General features: G+C 36.0%; 1 protein-coding gene across 3 annotated transcripts; it reads left to right on the top strand.

The window, feature by feature from the left end:
- The first annotated feature begins 8,490 nt into the window (after nucleotides 1–8,490).
- On the top strand, nucleotides 8,491–21,909 carry mtmr7b (myotubularin related protein 7b). 3 transcript variants are annotated; one of them, XM_065254505.1, is made up of 14 exons: nucleotides 8,491–8,766; nucleotides 9,459–9,578; nucleotides 9,979–10,141; nucleotides 11,068–11,225; nucleotides 11,576–11,704; nucleotides 11,874–12,008; nucleotides 12,599–12,731; nucleotides 12,816–12,925; nucleotides 13,309–13,434; nucleotides 13,980–14,029; nucleotides 15,631–15,831; nucleotides 17,193–17,327; nucleotides 17,676–17,802; nucleotides 20,622–21,909. In XM_065254505.1, the coding sequence occupies exons 1-14, from the start codon at nucleotides 8,743–8,745 to the stop codon at nucleotides 20,910–20,912; spliced, it is 1,902 nt and encodes a 633-aa protein (XP_065110577.1). In that variant the 5' UTR covers nucleotides 8,491–8,742; the 3' UTR covers nucleotides 20,913–21,909. The 3 variants fall into 3 exon arrangements, with proteins under 3 accessions (XP_065110577.1, XP_065110579.1, XP_065110578.1); XM_065254507.1 differs by having other exon boundaries at nucleotides 17,676–17,818; nucleotides 20,622–20,836; XM_065254506.1 differs by lacking the exon at nucleotides 11,576–11,704.
- Nucleotides 21,910–23,335: the final 1,426 nt, after the last annotated feature.

The following is a 23,335-nucleotide window of genomic DNA, read 5'->3' as shown; positions in this document are numbered from 1 at the left end:
ATCCTATTGAGATTCTGTGGCATGACCTTCACACATTCCCGGAAGTCTTTTTTTAGAAAGTTGCCAGCCAGCATTTTTTGTGATTTCACAAAAGTTTCACAAAATGCCTTCCAGGAAAATCTAAATATATAAACAAACAAATATATCAAATGAAAGAACAGACCCTCTGCTTTCAAACAAACAAACAAAAATTGTGGAAAAAAGTTTCATCCTATCTTCATTTGTTTTCTTTTTATAGCCTCTTAAATATGTGTAGGTGTTTTTTTAAAAATACCAAACTTTGAGCAAAAAGCTGAAATAATTGCATTTTTGTAAAAGATTTTGTTAGAGATCAGATTCAGAACGAAGATCAAAACATACATGGAGTTTAAAATTGTTTAAATTCGCCCACAGCTCACCCCTACCTTTTGAAATGCATAGTTTAGCTACAATAGCTGCCAAAGGACAAACACGTCATTGTCTAAGACAACATATTGACAAAACACCCTTTTTGTTAGTTTCAGGCTACTGTAAAAACATGGCGGCACAAAATGGCGACTTCGGTGTAAGGGGACCCGCAGTGTATGTAGATAAAACAGCTCATTATAAGGTAATTAAAACATAATTTCTGTCAAGAGATCCTTCTAAAAGTTAGACAATGCACCATTAATGAAAGTCTAAGGATGATTGATCAACCGACAGGTTATTATCAAATTAATCCTAAGAATTTATTCATTAAAGTTTTTGATACTTTTGGAAGCACATGACATCTTTTTTACTTCATGTAACCTTAAGTATTTACATGGTGATAGTGATGCTTGTGTTTGTAAACATTACATAGTAAAAAGTGTTGTGAGACAGCAAAATGAATTATCACAGAACTGCGGTCAAGTGGTCATTATACAAGCCTTGAATATCTCCAGTGGCACAGCTGTTATCCCTGATAAACTCCAAGAATTCATACCCAAGCTTATCATATTAGACGCCAGAGAAACCGTGCTGACAAAACATACACACACAAAACTAAAAAAGGGCAAAATCCACTTCAAGTGAATCAACATACATATATTGTATAGACAGACAATTTAGCTTCCTGTTACTGTAATTTAATGTAGCAAGTAAAAATCTTTAAGAAAAATTACACGGTTTATGTTAAAAACGATAAAAAAGTAAAACAACTACAGACAGACACACAAACCCCTTCCAGCAACCATAACCACAGCTGAAACCACTGACATTCAGAAGCATGTTATCAGAGTGCTGTGTAACTATGTGTTTGACTCTTCTTCTTAAATAGACATAACAAGTTCCATCTTTCTGTTTGGCTTCAATGACAATCTACTGTATATTTCCTTAGCACAGTCTTGAAATGACAAACAAGCCATGTTGAGAGGTTAAGTTCCGGCTCACATACTGTTTAAAAGAATTCTGTTTAGTTTAAAAATAGTCTGTGTCCTTTTAAGCTCTGGGAAACATTTCAAGTCTTGGCAGTCATAAAAAAACATTTGAATTATATTATACACCGAAACAATCGCAACACAATGGGCTCTATCATACACCCGGCGCAATGCAGTGCAATGCAGCGCAATGCAAGTGTCTTTTGCTAGTTTCAACCCGGCGTAATGATCATTTTTACGTTTAGCGCCACGTTGTTTAAATAGCAAATGCATTTGCGCCCAATTTAGCGCCCATGAGAATTCTGGTCTGAAAACAAGGTGTGTTCAGGTGCTTTATTGGCGCGTTGCTATTTTGAGGCAACTACAATAGACTACTCCATTGACCAACAAAAACCTGGTCTAAAGTCTAAAGTCAATGGCGCAATATGTTTTTTGTTATATAAAGAGCATGTTAATAATATGTGCCTATAAACAGGACGACAATGCGGGTTTGCTTATCACATACATGAATGCGCAGCAGCACAAAAATGCTTTAAAATATGAAAAATCAAAGGATTAAAATGTAAAAGATTATTATTGAGTCTCTTGGACATAAATGGGGACCGATAATGAGACGTTAGAAGGCGTAAAGAGATAGGCTTAACCTGTAGCCTGGTAAGTAAATAAATGCTTTGCTTTAAACAAATGCATCTGTTTTTAAATGATTTTTAAAAGCTACCCTACGGATTTATTGTATATGATGATTCTGTACCTGTGGATATGGTGAGATGAGAAACATTTTAAGTAATGCTTTAAAAAAAAAACTCATGGCGCTGTCCTGGTGCTGAAACGCTTCGGCTCTAAGCACGTTTGTAAATTCTTTATCTCTTGTTTGTATTTTTAGAGTACAAACCTTTTCTTGCATATTTGCAAAATTATTTTATGAGATTACAATGATTATGTAGGATATCAATACATTTACAGCAATTTAAAGCCTGCTATTTGTACTTCTTTGACTGAAAGAAAGCAGCTTTTAAAGGTTTTAATAAAAAAAAAATTATTTCAATAAAAATGAAAACAATACATTTTTTAAACATTAAAAACATTCTTCATCCGCTTAGTTTTTCAGTTTACAAAGTTCGTCAACTAAATAGGGATTAGACATTAAGACTCTCATTGGTTTATTGCACATTACGCCCAAAACACACCCATTACTCATTAGGAAAATATGAACAACCCTTTTCAACTGTGCGCTCGGCACACAAACCATTTTTCCCGTCGTTAAATTAGCAAAAGTGCCATCGGACACGCCCATTTAGGCCGTGCGCTGTGCACTTTAGACAATGCGCTTAGATCTTTAAAATAGGGCCCTATGTTTGTCAAACTTTGTTAAATATCGGCCATGGTTAATTTAAAGGTCACATTCTTCCTGATCCCATTTTTCAAACTTTAGTTAGTGTGTAATGCTGCTGTTAGAGCATAAATAATACCTGTAAAATGATAAAGCTCAAAGTTCACTGCCAGGTGATATATTTTCTTTAACAGAAGTCCCCTTTCAAAGCCTACAGCAAAATTCCGGTTTGAACAGCCCCCAACATCCCGATTGAATGATGTCAATATAAGAGTTTTTGACCAAACTCCGCCCACAGGAATACAGTCACCAGCTTTGGCTCAAACGGCTCTGCTAAGCTAAGCTGCTGTTGAATCACAACACACTAAACAAGCTACACAATCAGAACCCGTTATGCATTTCTAAGAGGGACTTTATAGGACAAGGAAGACATCAGCACGTTTTTAGGACAGTAAAAAACAGCGGTATACAGATAAGTCAATTGTGTGAAAAATTCTGCGTTTTTTACACGTGAAACATGAACACATATTGCGCAATGAAAACACAATAAAAGCTTCAAAAACACAGAAAGAACGGGACCTTTAAACTACACCTATCTTTGTGTGATTAACTTTAGTGATTAACTTTTTGTATGAAGACTTCATACATGTTCTGAAAATTATCAGATTTTAAGCAATTTAAAGGTGCATTGTGTAACTTTTAAAAGGATCTCTTGACATAAATGCAATATAATGAAATATATTATCAAAAATTTGCAAAATGAACTGTATTGTTTTATTACTTGAGAATGAGCTGTTTTATCTACATACACCGCGGATCCCCTTAGTCGCCATTTTGCACCGCCATGTTTCTTTAGTAGCCCTAAATGGACAAACTGCTCTACAGAGCACATTTTGTCACTACAGTACGTTGTCTCGGATGATGACATATTTTTTCTGTGGTGGCTACCATTGCTTTGAAAGGGAGGGTGAGCTGTGAACTGAGCTGTTGGTTGCAATTCACAGTATCACTGTAGATGTTGCCAAAAATCTACAGGTCCTTAAATCAAAGATTACACTAAAATTAGCTATATGTAGAATATTAACCAGTGTAAAAATAGACAGAAAATTTCATTTAGGTGGCTTTATGCAACAAAGTGTGATACATATGTATCAAAATGTGCCCTCAATTTCGGGGCAACGCTGGATACATTTATGACTGGTGTGTCCAGAGCCAGTAGTCTAGATAACAGGGCTTTATTTCACTCTTTATCTATCCAAAGCTTTTTTTAACAACTTTCACCCAAAACACACACATACACACTAGTATCAGAGTCCACAGCTTGTTCTTTCTAAAAGAGATAGAGAGGTATAAATAACTGTTTGCTAGATCCATACATGGGCCTTTATGTCTGCTCTCTAGCATTCCTCATTAGTGTCTGGTTACTGCCTTCATTGGAGGTCATTAAAGAAATAGATGCATCTATCTTCACTAAAACATAAAACGGATACATGGGCAATCCTGACCACCCAAGAACATGATTTAGTACCCTGCAGGTCATACGTTTCCCAGGCTCCCTGTATTGGACAAAGAGCCTATATAGAAACACTCAAGGCTCCCAAGGGTCCATGGACATGGGCATTCAACCTCACCAACAGACTTTGGGGGATAGAGTTACTAATATTTATTAAACTCAAACCTCAAGATGGCTTTACAATCTTGAGGTGCAGGGTTGTTTCAACTGGGTAAAAACAATGACAAGCCCAACTGTTGAGTTAAAGTGACCAATCCAACCATGAGTTCAAATAACCCAACATTGGTTAATTTAAACCCACAACAGTGTTTACAGGGCTCCAGACTGCCACCAAATGGTGGCATTTTGCCACCAGAATTTGAGAGTGTGCCACTGAATTTTACATCCAGTCGTACATGTGCGACCAGTAAATTTGACCTTTTTTTGTGATGTGACACTGAATTTGAAACAGCACATTGTACTTTCTGCATCTATCATCAAAGTATTTATAAGTAACACAGTGGAAATTTGTAGGGATTTCATTATTTGGTTAGCATGTTGATTTACGGTGTGTGCCCCTAAATTTCTTGGTTGCGCCCCTAAAATTTTCAGTTGGGGGCCACTGTGCTCCCTAGTGAAAAAAGTTAATCTGGAGGCCTGATTTATCTATATTTTACTTAACCACGAGTTGAAATTTGTTTAGGTCATTTAGGGTAAACTGTGTCTGGTCATGCAATAGTCCAAATGTTTGGCCTATTGAACTGAGGTCCATTGAACTGAATCTATTCTGCTAAAAGCCTTTAAAAATACAAGTATGCCCTTGTTTAATTTAGAGGTTAAATCAGGGAACACTTTGGGATGTGACTTTAATTTATTTAATAAAATATAAAAAAGTATGTCAATATTACATAGATTAAAATTAATATTCTGTCAAAATATATATTACAGATTTACCAAATTGCACTCAAAAAAATAGTTTGTTCATTCAGCATAATTGAATTAAGGAAAACTTTTCCACGAAATTAGTTTAGGCTTGTACAACAAGAATAATAAGTTAATTTAAACAAATAATCTTTTGTTGCACCAACTTAATAAATATATTTTCATTGTTCATAAAAATATCTTGCTCAATAAACTTAATTCAGTTAAGGAAAACTTTTCCATGCAATTACTTCTAGTCTGTAAAACAAGTTCATTCAAGCAAAAAAGTCTAGTTCAACCAATTGTCAGTTTTTATATAATACTAATTAACATAATCACACATCAGCATGCTAATGACACATTGAATGAACACGTGAGAAGAGACTGATCTTCAAACAGGCATTAATACAGCTAGTGCTTTGAAAAGGAGTATCTACGTCACATCCACAACCTTACCACAAGCGCCACTCTTCTGCACGATGGTAACCAAACAATTTGTAAAAATATAACACAAACTCTTCTAAATCAATAAGATAAACCAACATTAAACACTATAAAGTCTTTCTCTTTACCTAAAATGCATAAAATAACACTTAATTAAAAAAATTACTCTCCAAAGGCAGTTGCATGCAAAGCATGCTGGGAAATACAGATTCACGACCCAGTAAGTAAAAGCAAAAAAAAATCATTAATGTGGTCCCAATATAAAATGATTGAGTTCATGTAATTTTTTTAAATTTAAGCAGATTGAACATTATAAAAATAGGTTGAGACAAAAAAATAAAAATTGTGTTGTATTTAACTTGTTTCATTTAAGTAAATAAGACAAGGTGCAAAAATATTTTTTGAGCACTTAGCAAATCATCATGTTTCACAAAGAAAAATCCACGACATCACTAAAACGATGTTCTTTTAACAACTGTTTGCTTGTGCATGTGTCGCTGTTATTTGTCAGCACAGCGAAGCAAAAAAGATACTGTTAAACAAGCTGTCCATCACTTGCTTATCATGACAGCTCTGGCAACTTTTTTTAGAAACCATTCAAGACAGCAGACCTGATTCTACCTCTGCAATTTTACGAGCATATTTGGTACAAAGTTTTTTTTAAATTTATTAACACTAACAGGTTAAGTAACCTGCTAAAGAACAAACGCACACTCTACATCATCTGCACCTGAGGTTAAGTGGTTCCTCTGGGCCTTTTGCCACTCCTGTGACCCAGAATAGATCAGTAAACATGTAGAGACGCTGACCTTAACACATACCTCTGTCAACAGCATTCACTCATCCATATCAGAGGAGAGCACTGCACAAAGACTTACAACCTAGTCTCACTTATCTGTTGAGAGAGAGCTTTATGCAGTAGCATGTAAGAATGAAACAACACAACCACTAAAAATGTATGTGTGTTATATTCGCAAATAATGATTTCTAAGAAAAACAATAATACATGAATCAGTGCTTTTGTAAATTAAATAATGGATTGCATAAACTGTTCTAATAGGGTAGTGTATTCTTATTCTGTCTAACTTACTGTTGATAAGCATATGGAAACTGCTATGACTGCCGTAAACAAGAATAAAAGGCTGTGGAAAAAACAATTAAGATCATCTTTTTAACCCGAAGGCAAAATGTTAATAAAACTCCATTGGTAGTCATGTTAGGCCTTGCATATGTCTCATTGAATCCATTTAAGAATGTAAGGTTGAATATTTACCATCAATTATAAAAAGGTGACGTATGTATCGATGTTGTACAGTTGACAGATGAGAAGATTAGTTTATACTAGTGGTGGTGGTCGACCGATATGGGATTTTTTATGTCCCGTGCCAATACCAATATTGAGAAAGCAGCGTGGCCGATATGTAAAAATATGTAAACCAATGTAATTACAGTAAATGATAGGCAAACTACTGAGAGACACAAAGAGACAAATAAAATGAGAGAAAATTGGTGAAAGTAAATACGCATTTGTTATACATAATATTTATAAACATACCGTGAAAAAGATCTACAACTTTGAATAAGATTTTGCTGCACACCAAAGTGGTGTTGTGTGTAAAACGTGAATAATGATTGGTCATTTTACTGTCAGACTTTACATCAGAGTGTCTTTTCATTACAAACAATTGATTCACGTTACATGTGTATTACCATAGTTATACTACACAAATATTGTTAAACTATTGTCACTACTAAGACAATAGTACATTTGTGGTCACTATGGTTTCACAAAAAATACTAAGGTTTAACTATGGTTACTTTGGTTGTAGGGTCTCTGTCAATCACCCGATGAGAACAAACTGGAGTAGGCTACTGGATGTAAACAATGTTACCTCAAAGATAATTCTGGCTGTATAACAAGAACACAATTGTGTTGTATGGTTTAAAAAAAATAATAATAATGTATAACTTTATTAACAAATATTATTACGTTATATGTTAAATGTATGCGTTGTACTTGAATCATATGCAGATTTGTTTGTTAACCTAGCCAATGTGCATGTTCATCACGCATCTTTTCATGCTTCTGATTATTATTAGGGTGATCTTTTATTTATACTAATAAAAGTATTAGCCGCAATAAATGTATTGAGAAAAAAGAACTTGTAAATCCAAAATTGTACCTCAAGTGTGATGACCACAACGGCGTATCCTGAGGCTGACGGAATGCCAATCACCCTGTTACTGTAATAACGTGGGGCATGGATTTAGCGCCATCTGATGGTTATATGTCAGATAACATCTACCGAAAACAGAATTTCATGTAAAGATACTGTGATTGAAAAAAATACGCCATTTCACAGAATGCTTTTTGAAATTATAAACCAGGTGACGTAAATTAAATATAGGCTAAATTAATTAGTAAAAAAAATAAAAGTGGGAATTATGTTATGTTATGTCAAAATGTGAGTTGGCCCTTAAAACGTGTTTTTGCAATATATAAATCATATGACGGATCATGCCTGTTAAAAGTACGCTATGTACTCTGAAAATACATTACAATCTTTCTCTTTTCCTCCAGGGGCTTATTTTTTCAAGGGCGATGCGTATCAATACAGTCTGAAGTCTGGATGAAGGGTCGTTCTCGAGCAGAGGCATCTGCGCATGCGTCAGTACAAAACGATATTCGATACTGCGAAATTACGAATCCTGCTACGACAAGGGGGAGTATATGTTTTAAATATTAAATAGATAATTATAACGTTGCTTGGTTACCTTCAGATCGTCTAATTGCGTATATTAATTAAAAATTCATGAACCAAACTGGCAAAAGCCCGCCTACCGGTAGCACTCTTTTAACCAATCAGTTAGAACTATCAGGGAAACGTCACTTAACGTATTTAATATTCATAAGTCACGTCTTCATCGTACTAGGATCCGTAGCGTGCGGTGTGTATGTGTTGACCACAGTGTTCCAGGCTGAATCCGTAAGCGTATGGAGTGGATCTCTGCAGTTAAACCCGAACCATGGACATAATCGCAACAACATCGGGCCATCCTATTGTGAAATGATGTTTTTAACCAAAATGACAGATCCGGTTCTGTTTTTCTGACATAGAAAACGATATCCCAGCCGGTTCGGATCATTTCTGCGCATCATTTGGACGGGCGTCTCTAGGATGGACCACATCAGAACACCAAAGGTAACGCTCTTTCTGAAATATCTTTCATGTGCCGGTGCTAAATTAACGCGTTCATATCCCACATATGTCTATTTTGAACACCATATGGTTTTCTTTAATGTAATATTTATATATTTATTTGTTTTTTTAGAAATAAACGATTTGATCGAATAAACATGACAATAGGCCACAATGATCGCCGTCCATCTTCATTCACATTGTAATTAGAACTGATAAATTATTCAGCCTTAATTTTTCACTTACGATGCATGTCGGCCGATCTTACTATTTATGTAAAAAATAAGAAAAAAATAAAAGGTGCACTTAGTATCAAAATATGACATTTAACGTTACTGCATTCAAGGGCAAAATGATTTAGTTAGGGTATGTAAGCGATCTTGCCTTGACAGTGCCTGTGTCCCTCAATAACTATGTAAATCTATCCTCATAAAATCCTTTATTTAGTGTCATCATATATGGGAGACTGTTTTTTTATTTACACATTAAGCAGATGCTTTTATCCAACGTGACGTGCAAGAGCATAAAAGGTATCATCAATGTGTGTGTTCCCTGGGATTCAAACCCACAATGCAATGCTCTACCATTTGAGTTACATTAACACTCCTTTCCCGATTGACAACATACACTGTACATATCATGTCTTAGAAATTAAAAAAATATGACATATGTTTTCTGTGGTGTGTTTTCTTCAGGTTGAAAATGTGCGAATGATTGACAGGCAGAAGCCTAGGAGATCTACATTGGGAACGTTGTACCTCTCCTCCACTCACACTATATTTGTGGAGAACTCTGAGGCACGCAAAGAAACCTGGGTAGGAATTGAAACTGACCACAAACTCGGCGATGTTGACAATCATGCTTCCCTTATATATTAAATAAAAACCGCAAGAGCACAAGTCATCCACTATGTTATAGAGTTTCCTCTAAATCGCCACATTTGGTATAGCTTTCATCACAGCTTAAACAACAACTAGCCACAAAATGGATCTTGTTGAATAGTCTTATCTTTGAGGCTGAACATGAAATTCGTTTGTCTCTAGATCTATCCATTTGTCTAAACATGTCTACTCTCAGCTGCTCTCTGATTTGCTTTGTCTGAATCGTTCTGTCTAAACATGTCTACATGCATCCAGGTGCCTGAAGGTCTTAAAATAATCAAAAATAAATAGTGATGAAAGTACCCATCACTAAATATCTTTCTTGCTCTCCTAGGTTCTGCACAGTTTGGTGTGTAATGTGGAGAGACTTCCGACGAACCCTTCAGGAAGTCCTCTTATTGTCCGCTGTAAGAACTTCCATATGTACCGACTGCTGATCCCACAGGAGAAAGACTGTTTAGATGTGCTGGCATCCCTCACTCGTCTTTCACGACCAGGTTAAAACCTGAATAAAATATGTGTTTTTAAAAATGCAATGGATAGACTGTGCCGAATTCAGATATGCTTGTTTTATCTTAAGTGTAGGGCTGCCTAACAATTAGTAACAACAATTGTTTCTAAGAAAAATTTTATATATTTAAGAAATGGATGGAATAATTAAGAATGCAATAATTAAGAATTCAGAATGCATGTGTATATACATTTTTATATTTATTTATAATTTATATTAATCATCAGTATATTTTTTTCTTAAAATTATACATGCATGTGTGTGTATTTTATATATACATAATTATTACACACAGTATAAACATACATATTATGTAAACACATTTTTTTATTTTGCAATCGATTAGTTGCGACTAATCATAAGCCAGCCCTACTTAAGAGAAATATAATATATATTTTGGTGATCTTTTTGGACACAATTTATATTTTTTTCTTGAAATTATACATGCATGTGTGTGTATTTTATTATACATAATTATAATACACAGTATAACCACTTATATTATGTTAACAACATTTTTTATTTTGCATTCGATTAGTTGCAACTAATCATAAGGCAGCCCTACTTAAGAGAAATATAATATATATTTTGGTGATCTTTTTGGACACAATTTATTATTAAAATAAAACTAAAGAAATGGGTTTCCCAAAAAATCAATTTTACTCAATTGTACAGTTTTTGTTGGACAAAATGATTCAGAAATGTTGAAATCGATTAAACCAATATCTATAAAGCTGCTCCTTAAATTTAATCACTCTGTGCCTTTTGCACACTATCATTGCCAAAGCATGGAAAATGATCCATACATTTGCTTTTTTGTGAAACAAAGTGCTGTTTATGCTGAAATTGATAGTGTCTATATAGCTTTTAAATTGGAACTTTCACACTTTTTTGGTCTTTGTTTCTTCACAGAGCACTACGGAGAGCTGTTTTGCTTTTCCATCAATCCCAACATAGATAAAGAGTTAAGGGAAAAGGCCTGGGGCTTCATCGAACTCAAGGCAGAATTCATTCGAATGGGAGTACCCAGAAACCTCTGGCACATCACAGCAGCCAATCACGAGTACAGAGTCAGTATGACATCACAGCTCCATTATTTCTGTTCTTTGTCAGGGTCAAGACTTCCTCTTTTCACAGGTTCAACCAATAGCATGAGTTTGGGGCAGGGCTATCTGTTTGCCAGAATATTGTCAGAAGGTTTAGTGGGAGTGTTTGGCAAACATAGGGCTTGGTTTTGTCAGGCAGGAGTAGATTGGATTGTGAAAGGTGGGTGTTTTTGTACGAATCGAGAGGAAGGGAAGTGGTTAGAGGAAGAGGAAAACCTTTAAGGAAGATTTTGATAGAAGACAAACACTGGAAAAAGGTTTATAGTGTTGATGTTGGAAAAAAACAGTTCTGATGAAAATACTTTAATTGGCAGTTGTGTGACACGTACCCATCCGAGCTGTATGTCCCAAAGTCAGCCTCTCCTGCCGTCATTGTGGGAAGTGCCAAGTTCCGGAGTCGAGGACGTTTTCCCGTTCTCTCCTATTTCCACAGGGACACCGGTGTAAGTGTAAAAATGGTGACACATCTTTTAAACCCAAGCCAGCCAACCTTATTTAATTATTCTTCTAAATTCCGTTATTCTCTGTTTAATGTCCGGTTAATTTTTGCTGTCTTCACCTCACCACTTTTCTCTTTGCATTACAAATTCTCTTCCTTTGTTTTATTTCTAGGCATCTATCTGTCGCAGCAGTCAGCCTCTCTCTGGTTTCAGCGCACGCTCCTCAGATGATGAGCAGATGCTGCAAGCCATTATGAAGTCCAACCCTGTCAGCGAGTTCATGTATGTGGTGGACACAAGGCCAAAGGTGAGAGGTTATGAAATCAAATTTGGACAGGTTGTTGAGATTTTAAATGCAGTACTTTGATAGTTTTCTGACTTCATTTTGCTGGGAGATTTCCTTAAAATTGTATTTAAGGTTTTAAAATGTAATAAAAAGTACTATTTAAAACAATAAGAATAATAATTCAATAAGAATAACAATTAGAATTCATTAAAAAGTAATTGTTTGTGGGCACATGGCATCAAATACCACAAAACTGGTGCTGACCACCGGGTTCGCTTACTTGCAAGCTGAATAAAGCAGAATGTTTAATAATATAATATAATATAATAATGTAAAACATTTTAGGGATGCATCGATACAAATTTATTGGTGCCGATGCCGACATTCTGTATTTTTTAAATTTTTTATAATGACATCTACTGATATGATATATATTGATAATATATCTGATAATTGGGGAATTATATTATATGCCGATATATCGGTGCATCCATAGTAATAATATATTTGTTATTCTTATGTATTTCAAGAAAGGATTGGTGATAATGTTGATGTATTGTAAGCACAATATCAGTTTTGTGTATTTCATACTGTTTTGTAATTGTTTCCAGTTGAATGCAATGGCAAATCGCGCTGCTGGGAAAGGTTACGAGAACGAAGACCACTACACAAACATAAAACTGCAGTTCATTGGCATAGAAAACATCCACGTCATGAGGAACAGCCAACAGAAGCTTATAGATGGTAAATATCGTTTGTTATACTTTATAGCATGTTTCCCGTATAAAAATATTCAGCATGTATTCACCGTTTCTTTTATCCTTGCAGTTGGCGAACTCGTGTCTCCTTCCATGAGTGACTTTTTGTGGGGATTGGAGAATTCTGGGTGGCTAAAACACATCAAAGCTGTACTAGAGTCTGGAGTCTTCATTGCTAAGGCAGGACTTTACCCTTACTTAGTCAATTATAAAACTGAACTAATGGATATTTTGAAATTATATCATATATAATTCATTTAAAAAAGGAAATAAAAATGCAATACAATTTTATTTAAATAAAAATTATTTTAAGTATATTCAGTCAGTATTATGTAATTGTTAAACTGTTTCAATACATTTGACTGGTAGAGTGTATATATACTGATACTGAAAAATGACTATAATCACCATTACAGACAGTTTTTGTGGTATTTAAACAAAACTCCAAGGATGTATCACCACATGCATTCTCTAAAACTTGAACCCATGATCCTTGTGTTGCAAGTGCGCCTATGTTTCTGTAAATAACTTTTTTCTGTTTATGTTTTGTTGTGTTTCTGCAGGCAGTGGCAGAAGATGGAATAAGTGTTTTGGTTCACTGTTCAGATGGTTGGGACCGGACCACTCAGGCCTGTTCTGTAGCTAGTATACTACTAGACTCACACTACAGAACCATCAAAGGACTGATGGTGATAGATCTCAGTTTAATTTTTTATATATTTATATAATAATAATAATAATAATAATAATATTAGTAATAATAATAATAATATATATATATATATATATATATATATATATATATATATATATATATATATATATATATATATATATATATATATATATATATATATATATATATATATACGACGATTCCATCCGTTCGTTTTTTATAAAAGAATTTCCCATCCACGGGCCAACCAAAGCGATTTCATGAGCTTCTTCGTTCGTGTTCACTGTGGTTTTTTGTTGTCTGAAGTCATGAACGCTAGTTGGTGCTCCAGTTTAATCGGTCTGCCGAAACTCATCCAATGAGAAATGTTCTGCGGTGCAAAAATAAGTGCGATTAAAATGCATTAAAAATGTTTAATGCGTTATTTTTTGTGTAATTAATTAATCTTAATTAACACGTTAAAGTCCCGGCCCTAATATATATATATATAAATGCAAGTAATTGAATCTTTATATATATATATTTTTTTTAGTATGATTAAAGTCTCTTTGCTTTTAGGTTCTGATAGAGAAAGACTGGGTGTCATTCGGACACAAGTTTTCCCATAGGTTTGTGCTTTTGTTTTTTATTCCATTTAAAATTGTATATCTTGTCTTACGTGATGAACACAATGTTTGATAACTGCAGATGAATTCAATTCATTGAATGAAGTAATTGATAAACATGTTTCACAAGAGCAACACGTGAGACCATAAGGCCTCCATAGCGGATACCGTGACCAAACCATACGACATGCTGTACGTATCGTTAGACTGTGACTCTCTAATTCCTGTTTCTGCATGACATCTAGAGGTGGTTTCCCGGACAGGGCTTATCCTAGTAAATCTTAGTCTAAATTGCATGTTTGTGCTTCCTTAATATATAAACATCTTGCATTGACGTACCTTAACATATATCAAGTGCCATTATTTTGTCTCAAAATGCACACCAGTTTTTTATTTTTGTAAGGTTTGTTTGTAAAAACCACTTAAATATTACAAGTTATCTCTTTTAGTCAACGTTTTGATGGTTTGTATGAACCACTCTGAAAAATACAGTTTGAGCAAGTGTATTTCAAATACATTTGAGCAAAAGCTGAATTTATTTTGTGGACCTTTATTGTCAGATTTTATTGTTAATTTTAAATACATTTTCATTTGACAAACAGTTTTGGAAACTTGGTTGGAGATTAAATATGCTTTGTCATACCTTGTGACAAAATACTGAGAAACATGAGATGTTATTGCATAATCAGAATGGTCAAATTGTCTGCTTTGCATCATGATGAATTTCGAAAGGACTTAATGTTTCAACATTTGTGCCGAATTAAAGTCTTTGTAAAGTCAGATATTAAATGTGACTTTGTGACACCACAGAAAAATGTGATGTTAACCACCCCACCCCAATTTAAAGGGACACTTCACTTTAAAAAAAAAATATTCTCATTTTCCAGCTCCCCTAGAGTTAAATATTTGATTTTTACCATTTTGGAATCGATTTAGCTGGAGGGTTTGCTGTACCATTTTTAGCATAGCTTAGCATAATCCATTAAATTGGATTAGACCATTTAGCATTGCGCTAAAAAATAACCAAAGAGTTTAGATTTTTTCTTATTTAAAACTTGACTCTTCTGTAGTTACATAGTGTACTAAGACCGACAGAAAATTAAAAGTTGTGATTTTCTAGGCAGATATTGCTAGGAACTATACTCTCATTCTGGCATAATCAAGGACTTTGCTGCTATAACATGACTGCAGGTGGCGCAATGATATTACACAGTGCCCAAAAATAGTCCCCTTAGTAACTTTTGATAGTTATCAAAATCTTGGAAAAACAGGCAGGATTTTCTGCTTTCAAATGCTGGGGGTGTCAGGTATGGCGCTGAAACCATGCCCACTCGCAGGAAAGCTGCTCTATCAACTTTACAATACCGCTACAATCTGGATGGATGTTCGCGATTGTGTTAGGGGCGGGGCAATGCATGGTGGCTCATGTGCATCATCGAGCCACAGCAAAAAGTGGGGGCACATACCAAAAAGTTTGAGAACCACTAGTTTACAGTCTTTGTGGCGTGTTTCATCAATACATTTCTAAAATGTACAATGTGTTTACAAACAAATTTCAAGATTGACTTAACAGGGACTTCAACTTGTGCTGCTTTTTCACTCAGGTATGCTCACCTGGATGGTGACCCGAAAGAGGTTTCACCGGTCATGGATCAGTTTCTGGAGTGTGTGTGGCAGCTGATGAAACAGTTCCCCTGCGCGTTCGAGTTCAATGAGCGATTCCTCATACAGCTGCACACACACATCTACTCCTGCCAGTATGGAAACTTCATTGGCAATTGCCAGAAAGAGAGGAAAGACTTGAAGTAAGAAAACCATGCCACAACCATATGAAAATTCATAATAAACTTTCTTTTCAGTTAAACACAAATTAATAATTTTATATGTAAATGCTGTTATCTTTATGTATGGCTCTTGTATGTGCTTTTTGGAGCTTCGCCATGTTGACCACCATATTAGAAAATATGTCACGTAAACACAAACAACCTTCATGTCTAATTGGGTCATTTCTAAGTTCAGGGTTCCCACGGGTCCTTGAAATCCTTGAAAGTTTGTGAATCTGGGGGAAATAATTCAAGGCCCTGGGAAGTTTTTGAAAATATACATACATAGATACAGGTCATTGAAAGTGCTTGAATCTAAAGAAGTTTTCTGGAAAAAAATCCATATTATTCCCTGTGTAGTGTAGGATAATATCATAAAAAAACTTTTTAAGCACACATGCTAAATTGTTCACTTTTAATGCTTATATCTTCTGTATGCGAATGTTGATTCATACGAAAATGCTTTTTTTGCATGGTTATGTTTGACAAATGAAAACGTCTCTGGTTACGTATGTTACTGTTGTTCCCTGAGAAGGGAATGAGACGCTGCGTCTCCCTTGCCATACTTCCTATGCGTCCCTGTAACACAGTCTTTGGCAATATTTCAGAAAGCGATATACTTCCTGGCACCCGCGTCACCCTGTCTTTGTCGTTAAGCCTTTACGATTGGTTGAATTTGATATACACATTCAGACGCACTTACCCCTGGAGGCATCCCCAAAGTTTCACCGCAGTGATGCAGCGCGAGTTCCCTCGAAAGGGAACTGTAACAATGTATCTTAAAAGGTAACACAATGTTACCTTGCTCTCACTTGAAATGTGTCCCCATAATAGTCCTTGAATTTGAGGGTATTGGACCTGGAAAGTCCTTGAAAGTTCCTTGAATTTGAAGTTAACTAAGGTGTGGGAACCCTGAAAGTTCCTTTAGGGAAGATGCGCCACTAGGCGGCCATGTTTTGCAATTATTTCAGTCATGCAAGACTTAAGTGCTTCTAGGATGGGGACGGATATATCTTATATTTCTGACCAACCATTAAACCGGACATCAGCTGTACCATAACTTTTGTTTCTTAAGGTCAAATTGCACTAAAACCACCAATGCACAGTTTGGCAAGCGCCTCACACGACAAATCCCCACCCAGAGAGAATTGTCAGTCTTTATCGATTGATGATTGGTTCTTTTATCTGGAAGGCGGGACTTCCCGTCGCCAAAGCAGCCATATTAAGCGTTGCATCATTCACAATTCATAGTAATAGTAACATTACTCATCATCACCCTTATAACTGTTAGATTTATTACCTTTACATCCCTTACATTTTCCCTCTGTCTTTACATTATACAGGTTACAGGAGCGAACGCACTCTCTGTGGCCTCATCTGTGGGAAAACAGGGCAGAATACACAAACCCTCTGTACAGGGCAGACCACAGCCAAACACAGGGTGTTCTCAAACCTCTCACCACAGCCTACTGCTTCAAGTGAGTCAACCACAACCAACAGCCCTGATCTCTGTACAACATTATTAAATCTCATTTCACTTCCCTTTGTATAGTAGACAGTGACACGTCACATGCTTTAGAGTTGACTCAGCTCCATAAGAACAACTGAATGAGACTTGTAATAAAATGAGTCTGATTTGACACCTGTGGTGTAGCTAACTTAAAAAAAAAATTGTGGACCTTTCAGAAATATTGATCCCAGCGTATACAAAGAAATTTATAGCTTGAATGTACTGTAAGTTCGCTTTGAATTAAATGCTACATAAATGTGAACATAAATCAACACTTAATAAAATTGTTTAAAAGCGTATGCCAATCATCTTCTAGGTTTTGGAAGGGGATGTACAGTCGTGTGGAGAAAGACGTGGCTTCTCAGCAGTCTCCAGTTGATTGCCTGAATGCAGTGAGGGAGGAGTCACAGCAATTGGAGGTGGAGCTTAGCAGCCACCAGGAGGTACCATCTCAGTCAGGTTAATACGCTCCCAGTTTGAGATCATATTTGTGATCCTCTGCTGAACATCTAACTAGGCAAGATATTTATAGCTAGCAGAGGTTGTTTTCTGTATTAACGACCGTGCATCGCATTCAAACTTGTGAATTCATCCGGACCACGTGACGTCACTCTGTGTCGTCGCCGCCATTTTTGTGTCCGGTCACAGCTGCACGCCCTGCTTTATTCTATGGTCACAAGCCACAACTACCAGATTAAGATAAATAAAATACTCCCAGGGGGTTCACAACAAGATTACAGTTTCCCGGGATATTTTGCAATGTTGGCTGTGGCAACAGTGGTCAGAGGAACCCCGAACTACAATTTTATTCTATTCCAAAGGAGTTAAATCGGCGTAATAAAGGATTGTCTTCAATCAGAAGTGACTTGCCTAATATTAAATGAATAGTAAAAAGTTCTCAAGTAATAAAATAATCAAGTAAACAGTAAGTTATAATAATATAAGAACAGAGAAACAAATTTAATTTATTATTTAATAAATAAATATAACATTAAGTAGCAGATTAACATATAGCTGTCACTTTAAAAGCTTACAGTAACCTCATTCACACAGACCTCTGGTCCCAGAAAATACCCGTAAAATTGCCAGACAAGCGTCTGTGTGAACAAAAACTCGTTCCGTTAATCTTCTGGGATCGTTGCCAGAAAGAGGACCTAGTAAGATACGCGGGTAACCCTCTGTGTGAACAAGAATGCCATAAAGGGCGTGTCGAAGTGAGGACGCGCGCGTCATCATCACAACACAAGTTATGGTTCAGCTCCTTACAACGAGAGATAACATGTATATAAACATTCACCAAGAGAAATGTTGCAAACTAACATGTATATAAACATTCACCACGAGAAATGTTGCAAACTAGATTGAAGCAGTTATCAGGAAATGATATATGAGACGCATAAACAATGACGCACGTGCCGTAGTGAGGACGCGCGTGTCATGGCAACATGAAGTTGGTTCAACTCTTTAAAATCAGGGATTTACAACATTCACTACGAGAAATGTCAGCAAACTAGACTGAAGCGGATATCAGGTAAGTTAGCTCGTTACTTACTGCGTTGAAACGGAGATCATTCAGCAGCATAAAAGAATATCGCGTCACGTGCTCATTTGAGCTATAATAAACGAAAATACCCGCATGTCATCCCAACGAGATTGTTCAGCTCCTCAAAATGCGGGTTTTAAATGCATATAAACAATCACGATGAGAAATGTCTGAAAACTGTATCAAAGCAGAAATCAGGGAGCTTGTCAAATATACACTCTGAAGCTGAGATCATTCACCAGAATAGAACTGTGCATTCACACGCTCCTTTGTAGTCTTATCATAAACAAAAATGCACGCGAGTTGTTTCTGGAGAGAGAAATAATAAATAATATGCAAACTTCAGACGCTGCGTAGAAGAGAGGGCGGGACTTTCAACATGTCACGTGTCTTTCCGGGACCATCAGATGCCGTGTAAACTTGGCAGTGTGAATGAATAAAATATCAAGCGGTCCCGTAAAATTCCAGGATGCCTGTCCCGTGTATCTTACGGAATATCTGTGTGAAAAGGGCTTAATGGAATCATACGTCCTAAACCACTTTTTCCCTGAACTTTGCACTTTACACATAATCTTTTTATACACATTTATATATGCCAATTGACATTTTGTCTTAATTATGGGCCTATGTGACCGTCAAAGCCAGAAAGAGCACAGCTCTGCATGTACATTTGTTCCCGTAGAGATGTTATGGACAGCAGACTTTCTTTGGTGTCCCAGCAACTTATTTTAAGAACTACAAAACAATTAATTGTAATACATTATGATATTGCTTTACCAGATCCTAGCATATGAGACAGCAAGTGCGCCAAACAGGTTTCACGAGGACTTTTCACGCGTGTATCGTCATGAAAATAATGCATTATAACTTACCATTAAACTTAGTATAGTAGAGATAATGGTTTTATGTGTACTCAGAAGATGTGATTCACTGTTAACTGTGGGGTGCAGGGCTGTTAATGATAATGGGATACAGCGTGTTATGAGAGGGATTGTTCATTCGTGTTAGTAAATTAAAGCCAAAAATATTCACCAAGTTGTCTACTTTATTTATACTGACATAGATATTACATTTAATGTATTTTTATGAGACATTTTTAATTTCTGGAAATATTTAATACAGAATATGACAAATAATGCAGGATACCAAAAATTGGACATTTTGTTGATTTTGCGCTCTTCCGCAATCTCAAACAACTGGAGGGACTTACTGGCAGCCAACATCTAACTCCACATTGTAAAATAAGTATTTTGTCTCTGGTAAGCCCTCAATTAAACTAATAAATGTGACCATTTAGTGCATTAGATATGCTGTGTTCACTGCCAAGACGGACACAAATACGGTGGCGGGCATGGCGGAAGTGACGTCTTTGGTACCCATGAATACTTGTGAGTACTCAGAGCTGAATACAACCCGAAAGTGACATGGATCACAGCGCCCCCTAATGTGTGCTTCAGTTTCTTTATTTTTACATTCTGACTTTAATCATTTGCAATGTTTCTAGTTGCATCTTCAGTGATTTTGCAACGGTTTACTGCATCTTATCCAAAGAAGTGATTTTTTTTAGAAGTGGAGAACAGGCCAATCTCAACATAATTCATTACAAAGTTCCGAATCCAAACCTAGTCTTGCAATAAAATGTTTCTGTTGCATTGAATCTTGAACTGAAATCATCCATATCCTCTTCAAACACTGACCGCAGCTTATTCACCTTTACAGAGACTCATTCAGCTAAAGCAGAAGAAAAAGTTATGGGAGAGAAAGAAACCTGCCAACCAGCTGTCTGAACGAGTCCGCCGTCCAGTCCCAACTGAAGTTGAACTACGTAGCCCTCTTGACTACATAACCACCCCGAGAAGCGAAAGACACCCTCCCTCCTTCACACTGCCACTGGTGCTACCGGCTCCGCCCACTAGCGATGACCCTGATGAACTTTCAATCTGCAGTGATTTCGAGTCCGGTGTGGCTGACCTCAGCAGCCACTCCTCTAGTGCCGGAGATGATGCTTAGGACCCCGATTCTGATGAGGTGGTCAACAAAAACGCCTGAATAAAAATAGAACTGGTGGCATGAAGGGATAAAAGCACAGTACGGGTAACAAACAGGAAAACTGCTGTTTTAATGTTTAATGTATTTTTATTTTTTTAAGTGTGTGTGAATTTGTATTTAAGTATGTGCACAAAGAGAGGTAGTCTAGCAACGATTACTTTTTTATTTTCAGCATAGGGTTTTAAGTTTTATTTATTTTGCTGTATATTTCATAATTTTCAATATTTACAGTTTTATGTTCTCCAAATTAAAGCTATAGTTTGGACTAGCGTACTACAATACTACGTGTACTATTACTGCATCATACAAGTTAGCATGTGTGGTGTGTAAATATCAGTATACAACAGAGCACGCTGGATGGACTACGGTTTCCCATAATGCATTGCGATTACCTTGATCTTCTATTTCCAGTAGAGCGAGTGAACCAGCAGAAATGTCAGGCACAATTTTTATGTCCCATATTCAACTCATTATTTGATTAGACTGCTAAGAGCTAACCAATTTTAAAGTAATGGAAAGAACCGTTTTTATTCTCAAAATAACACTATTTGCCGAGTTTGTGACCACAGTGTGGCATACTACAGCTTAAACATTTCTCTGCAGAATGTTTCGCATACTAATTTTAAATGTAGTTAGAAGTATAGTCTTCCTAGAAAAATAACTTTTTGCCAAAACCATGTTCCATTCTCAGTCTGTGATCCCCATTTAAAGGAAGTCTTGTACAGAAGTGAAATGAGAGTTTGCTGTACATGGATGGCACCCATACTACTCTGTTTCGGTCCTGTTTCTGTATAAATATAGGACACATAGACAATCAGTCTTTCACATCTCTGTGATAAATATTTCAATAACCGTAGATTTTAAAATGGTTTGTCTGGAACATACAGGTGTGTACATTTCTTGGGTAAACACCATCAATAAAAAGTTTGCTTAACAGCAGCAAACAAAATTACAAATGCATCATGTCAAGCCTCAATTTTTATTTTTCATCAAGTCACTGAGAATTCTAGAGCTCCATTTGAAAGAATTGAATTAAACATTACCTGAGTTTGGTACACATGTGGTTTCCATCTTTCTGTTCTTTATGGATGTTTTATCCTTAAAGGAATAGTTCACCCCAAAATAAAAGTTTGCCAATATTTTACTTAACCTCAAGCCATTCTAGGTATATATGACTTTGTTATATCAGCCGGACACAGTCAGAGTTATATGAATTAATATCCTATATCGTTTGAGCTTTATAGAGGCATTGAATAGTTTTTTTAAATCTCCAAAATGTGCGCCTATCCAACAGAAACTTATCTATACAGTTACTAAATGTCTTTTGAAGTAAAGAGGTTTTTGTAATGTTAATGTTTTTGTCATCCTCAAATCTTTCGTGAACGCGCGCATAGCCGTAGTTTATATGGCTTGAAATTAAAATGAATACAAAAACACTTCTCAAGACATTTAATTACGATTTGGATGAGTTTATGATGGATGGATGCACTTTTTGGAACTTTAAAAAATGGGGCACTATCCATTGCCATTATAAAGTTGAAAAGGCCAGGATATTATTTTTTAAAGGGCACAAATTATGCAAAATCCACATTTAACAAGGATATAAATGTGTGTGGGTAGTATGTGAACACAACCCTCCAATGAAAAAAAATCCACCCTCTCATTTTTTATAATCTCTATTAAACCAAAGCAGTTTCAGTATGCTGTTTTGATTCTCTTGGTTATGTGATGTCACACTGATAAAGCCCCGCCCACAGCCACTGACTGACTTGTTAATTTTACTCAAAAGCTTTCCAAATATGTTTGTTCGCATATAGCATTAAAACACTAAATAAACCATTTGTCCCATACGGTATTCACATGACTTAGATCTTGCATGAAAATGTTAGCATTGCCACTTTGTAGGTTTGAGCAAAAATGTGTCGTTTTGGGTGTGTTTTTTTAAAATGCAAATGAGCGGATGAAGTGCAAACACTGATCACAATGATGGTGGTTTGTTTTAATTCAAACTCAATTGTGCTGTCAAGTCCTTCTTTTCTCTCTCTTTCTCTCTGCACTAAATGGCAGTGAAGTGGTTGGATAGTGCAGATTAAGGGGGCGGTATTATTCTAATAAGATATCCTTATGACATCATAATGAAAGCCAAATTTCAATGACCTATTTTTGCTCACACCTACAAAGTGGCAATGCTAAAATTTTCATGCAATGGCCCCTTTAACCAAGAGCGCTCACTTTCTGTTGATATGGGAGTGAGGAGTAGTAGCTCATTTTCATTTAAAGGTAACACCTAGGATGGCTTATTAGTAAAATATTACTAATCCATGAACTATCCCTTTAAATGTGAAAAGTGTAATCTGTGTATAAATAGTGGGATTAATCAGAAA

Source organism: Paramisgurnus dabryanus, chromosome 4, assembly GCF_030506205.2.
Source record: "Paramisgurnus dabryanus chromosome 4, PD_genome_1.1, whole genome shotgun sequence".
Classification (NCBI taxonomy): Eukaryota; Metazoa; Chordata; class Actinopteri; order Cypriniformes; family Cobitidae; genus Paramisgurnus; species Paramisgurnus dabryanus.
This window is presented reverse-complemented; position numbering and strand designations above follow the sequence as displayed.

Excerpts from the sequence above, each read along its gene's own strand:
- mtmr7b (XM_065254505.1), top strand. The coding sequence starts at position 8,743 with ATGGACCACATCAGAACACCAAAG. Across the intron at positions 14,030-15,630 it reads GGACACAAGTTTTCCCATAG|GTATGCTCACCTGGATGGTG; the intron begins GTTTGTGCTTTT and ends TTTTTCACTCAG. Across the intron at positions 17,328-17,675 it reads ACCACAGCCTACTGCTTCAA|GTTTTGGAAGGGGATGTACA; the intron begins GTGAGTCAACCA and ends ATCATCTTCTAG.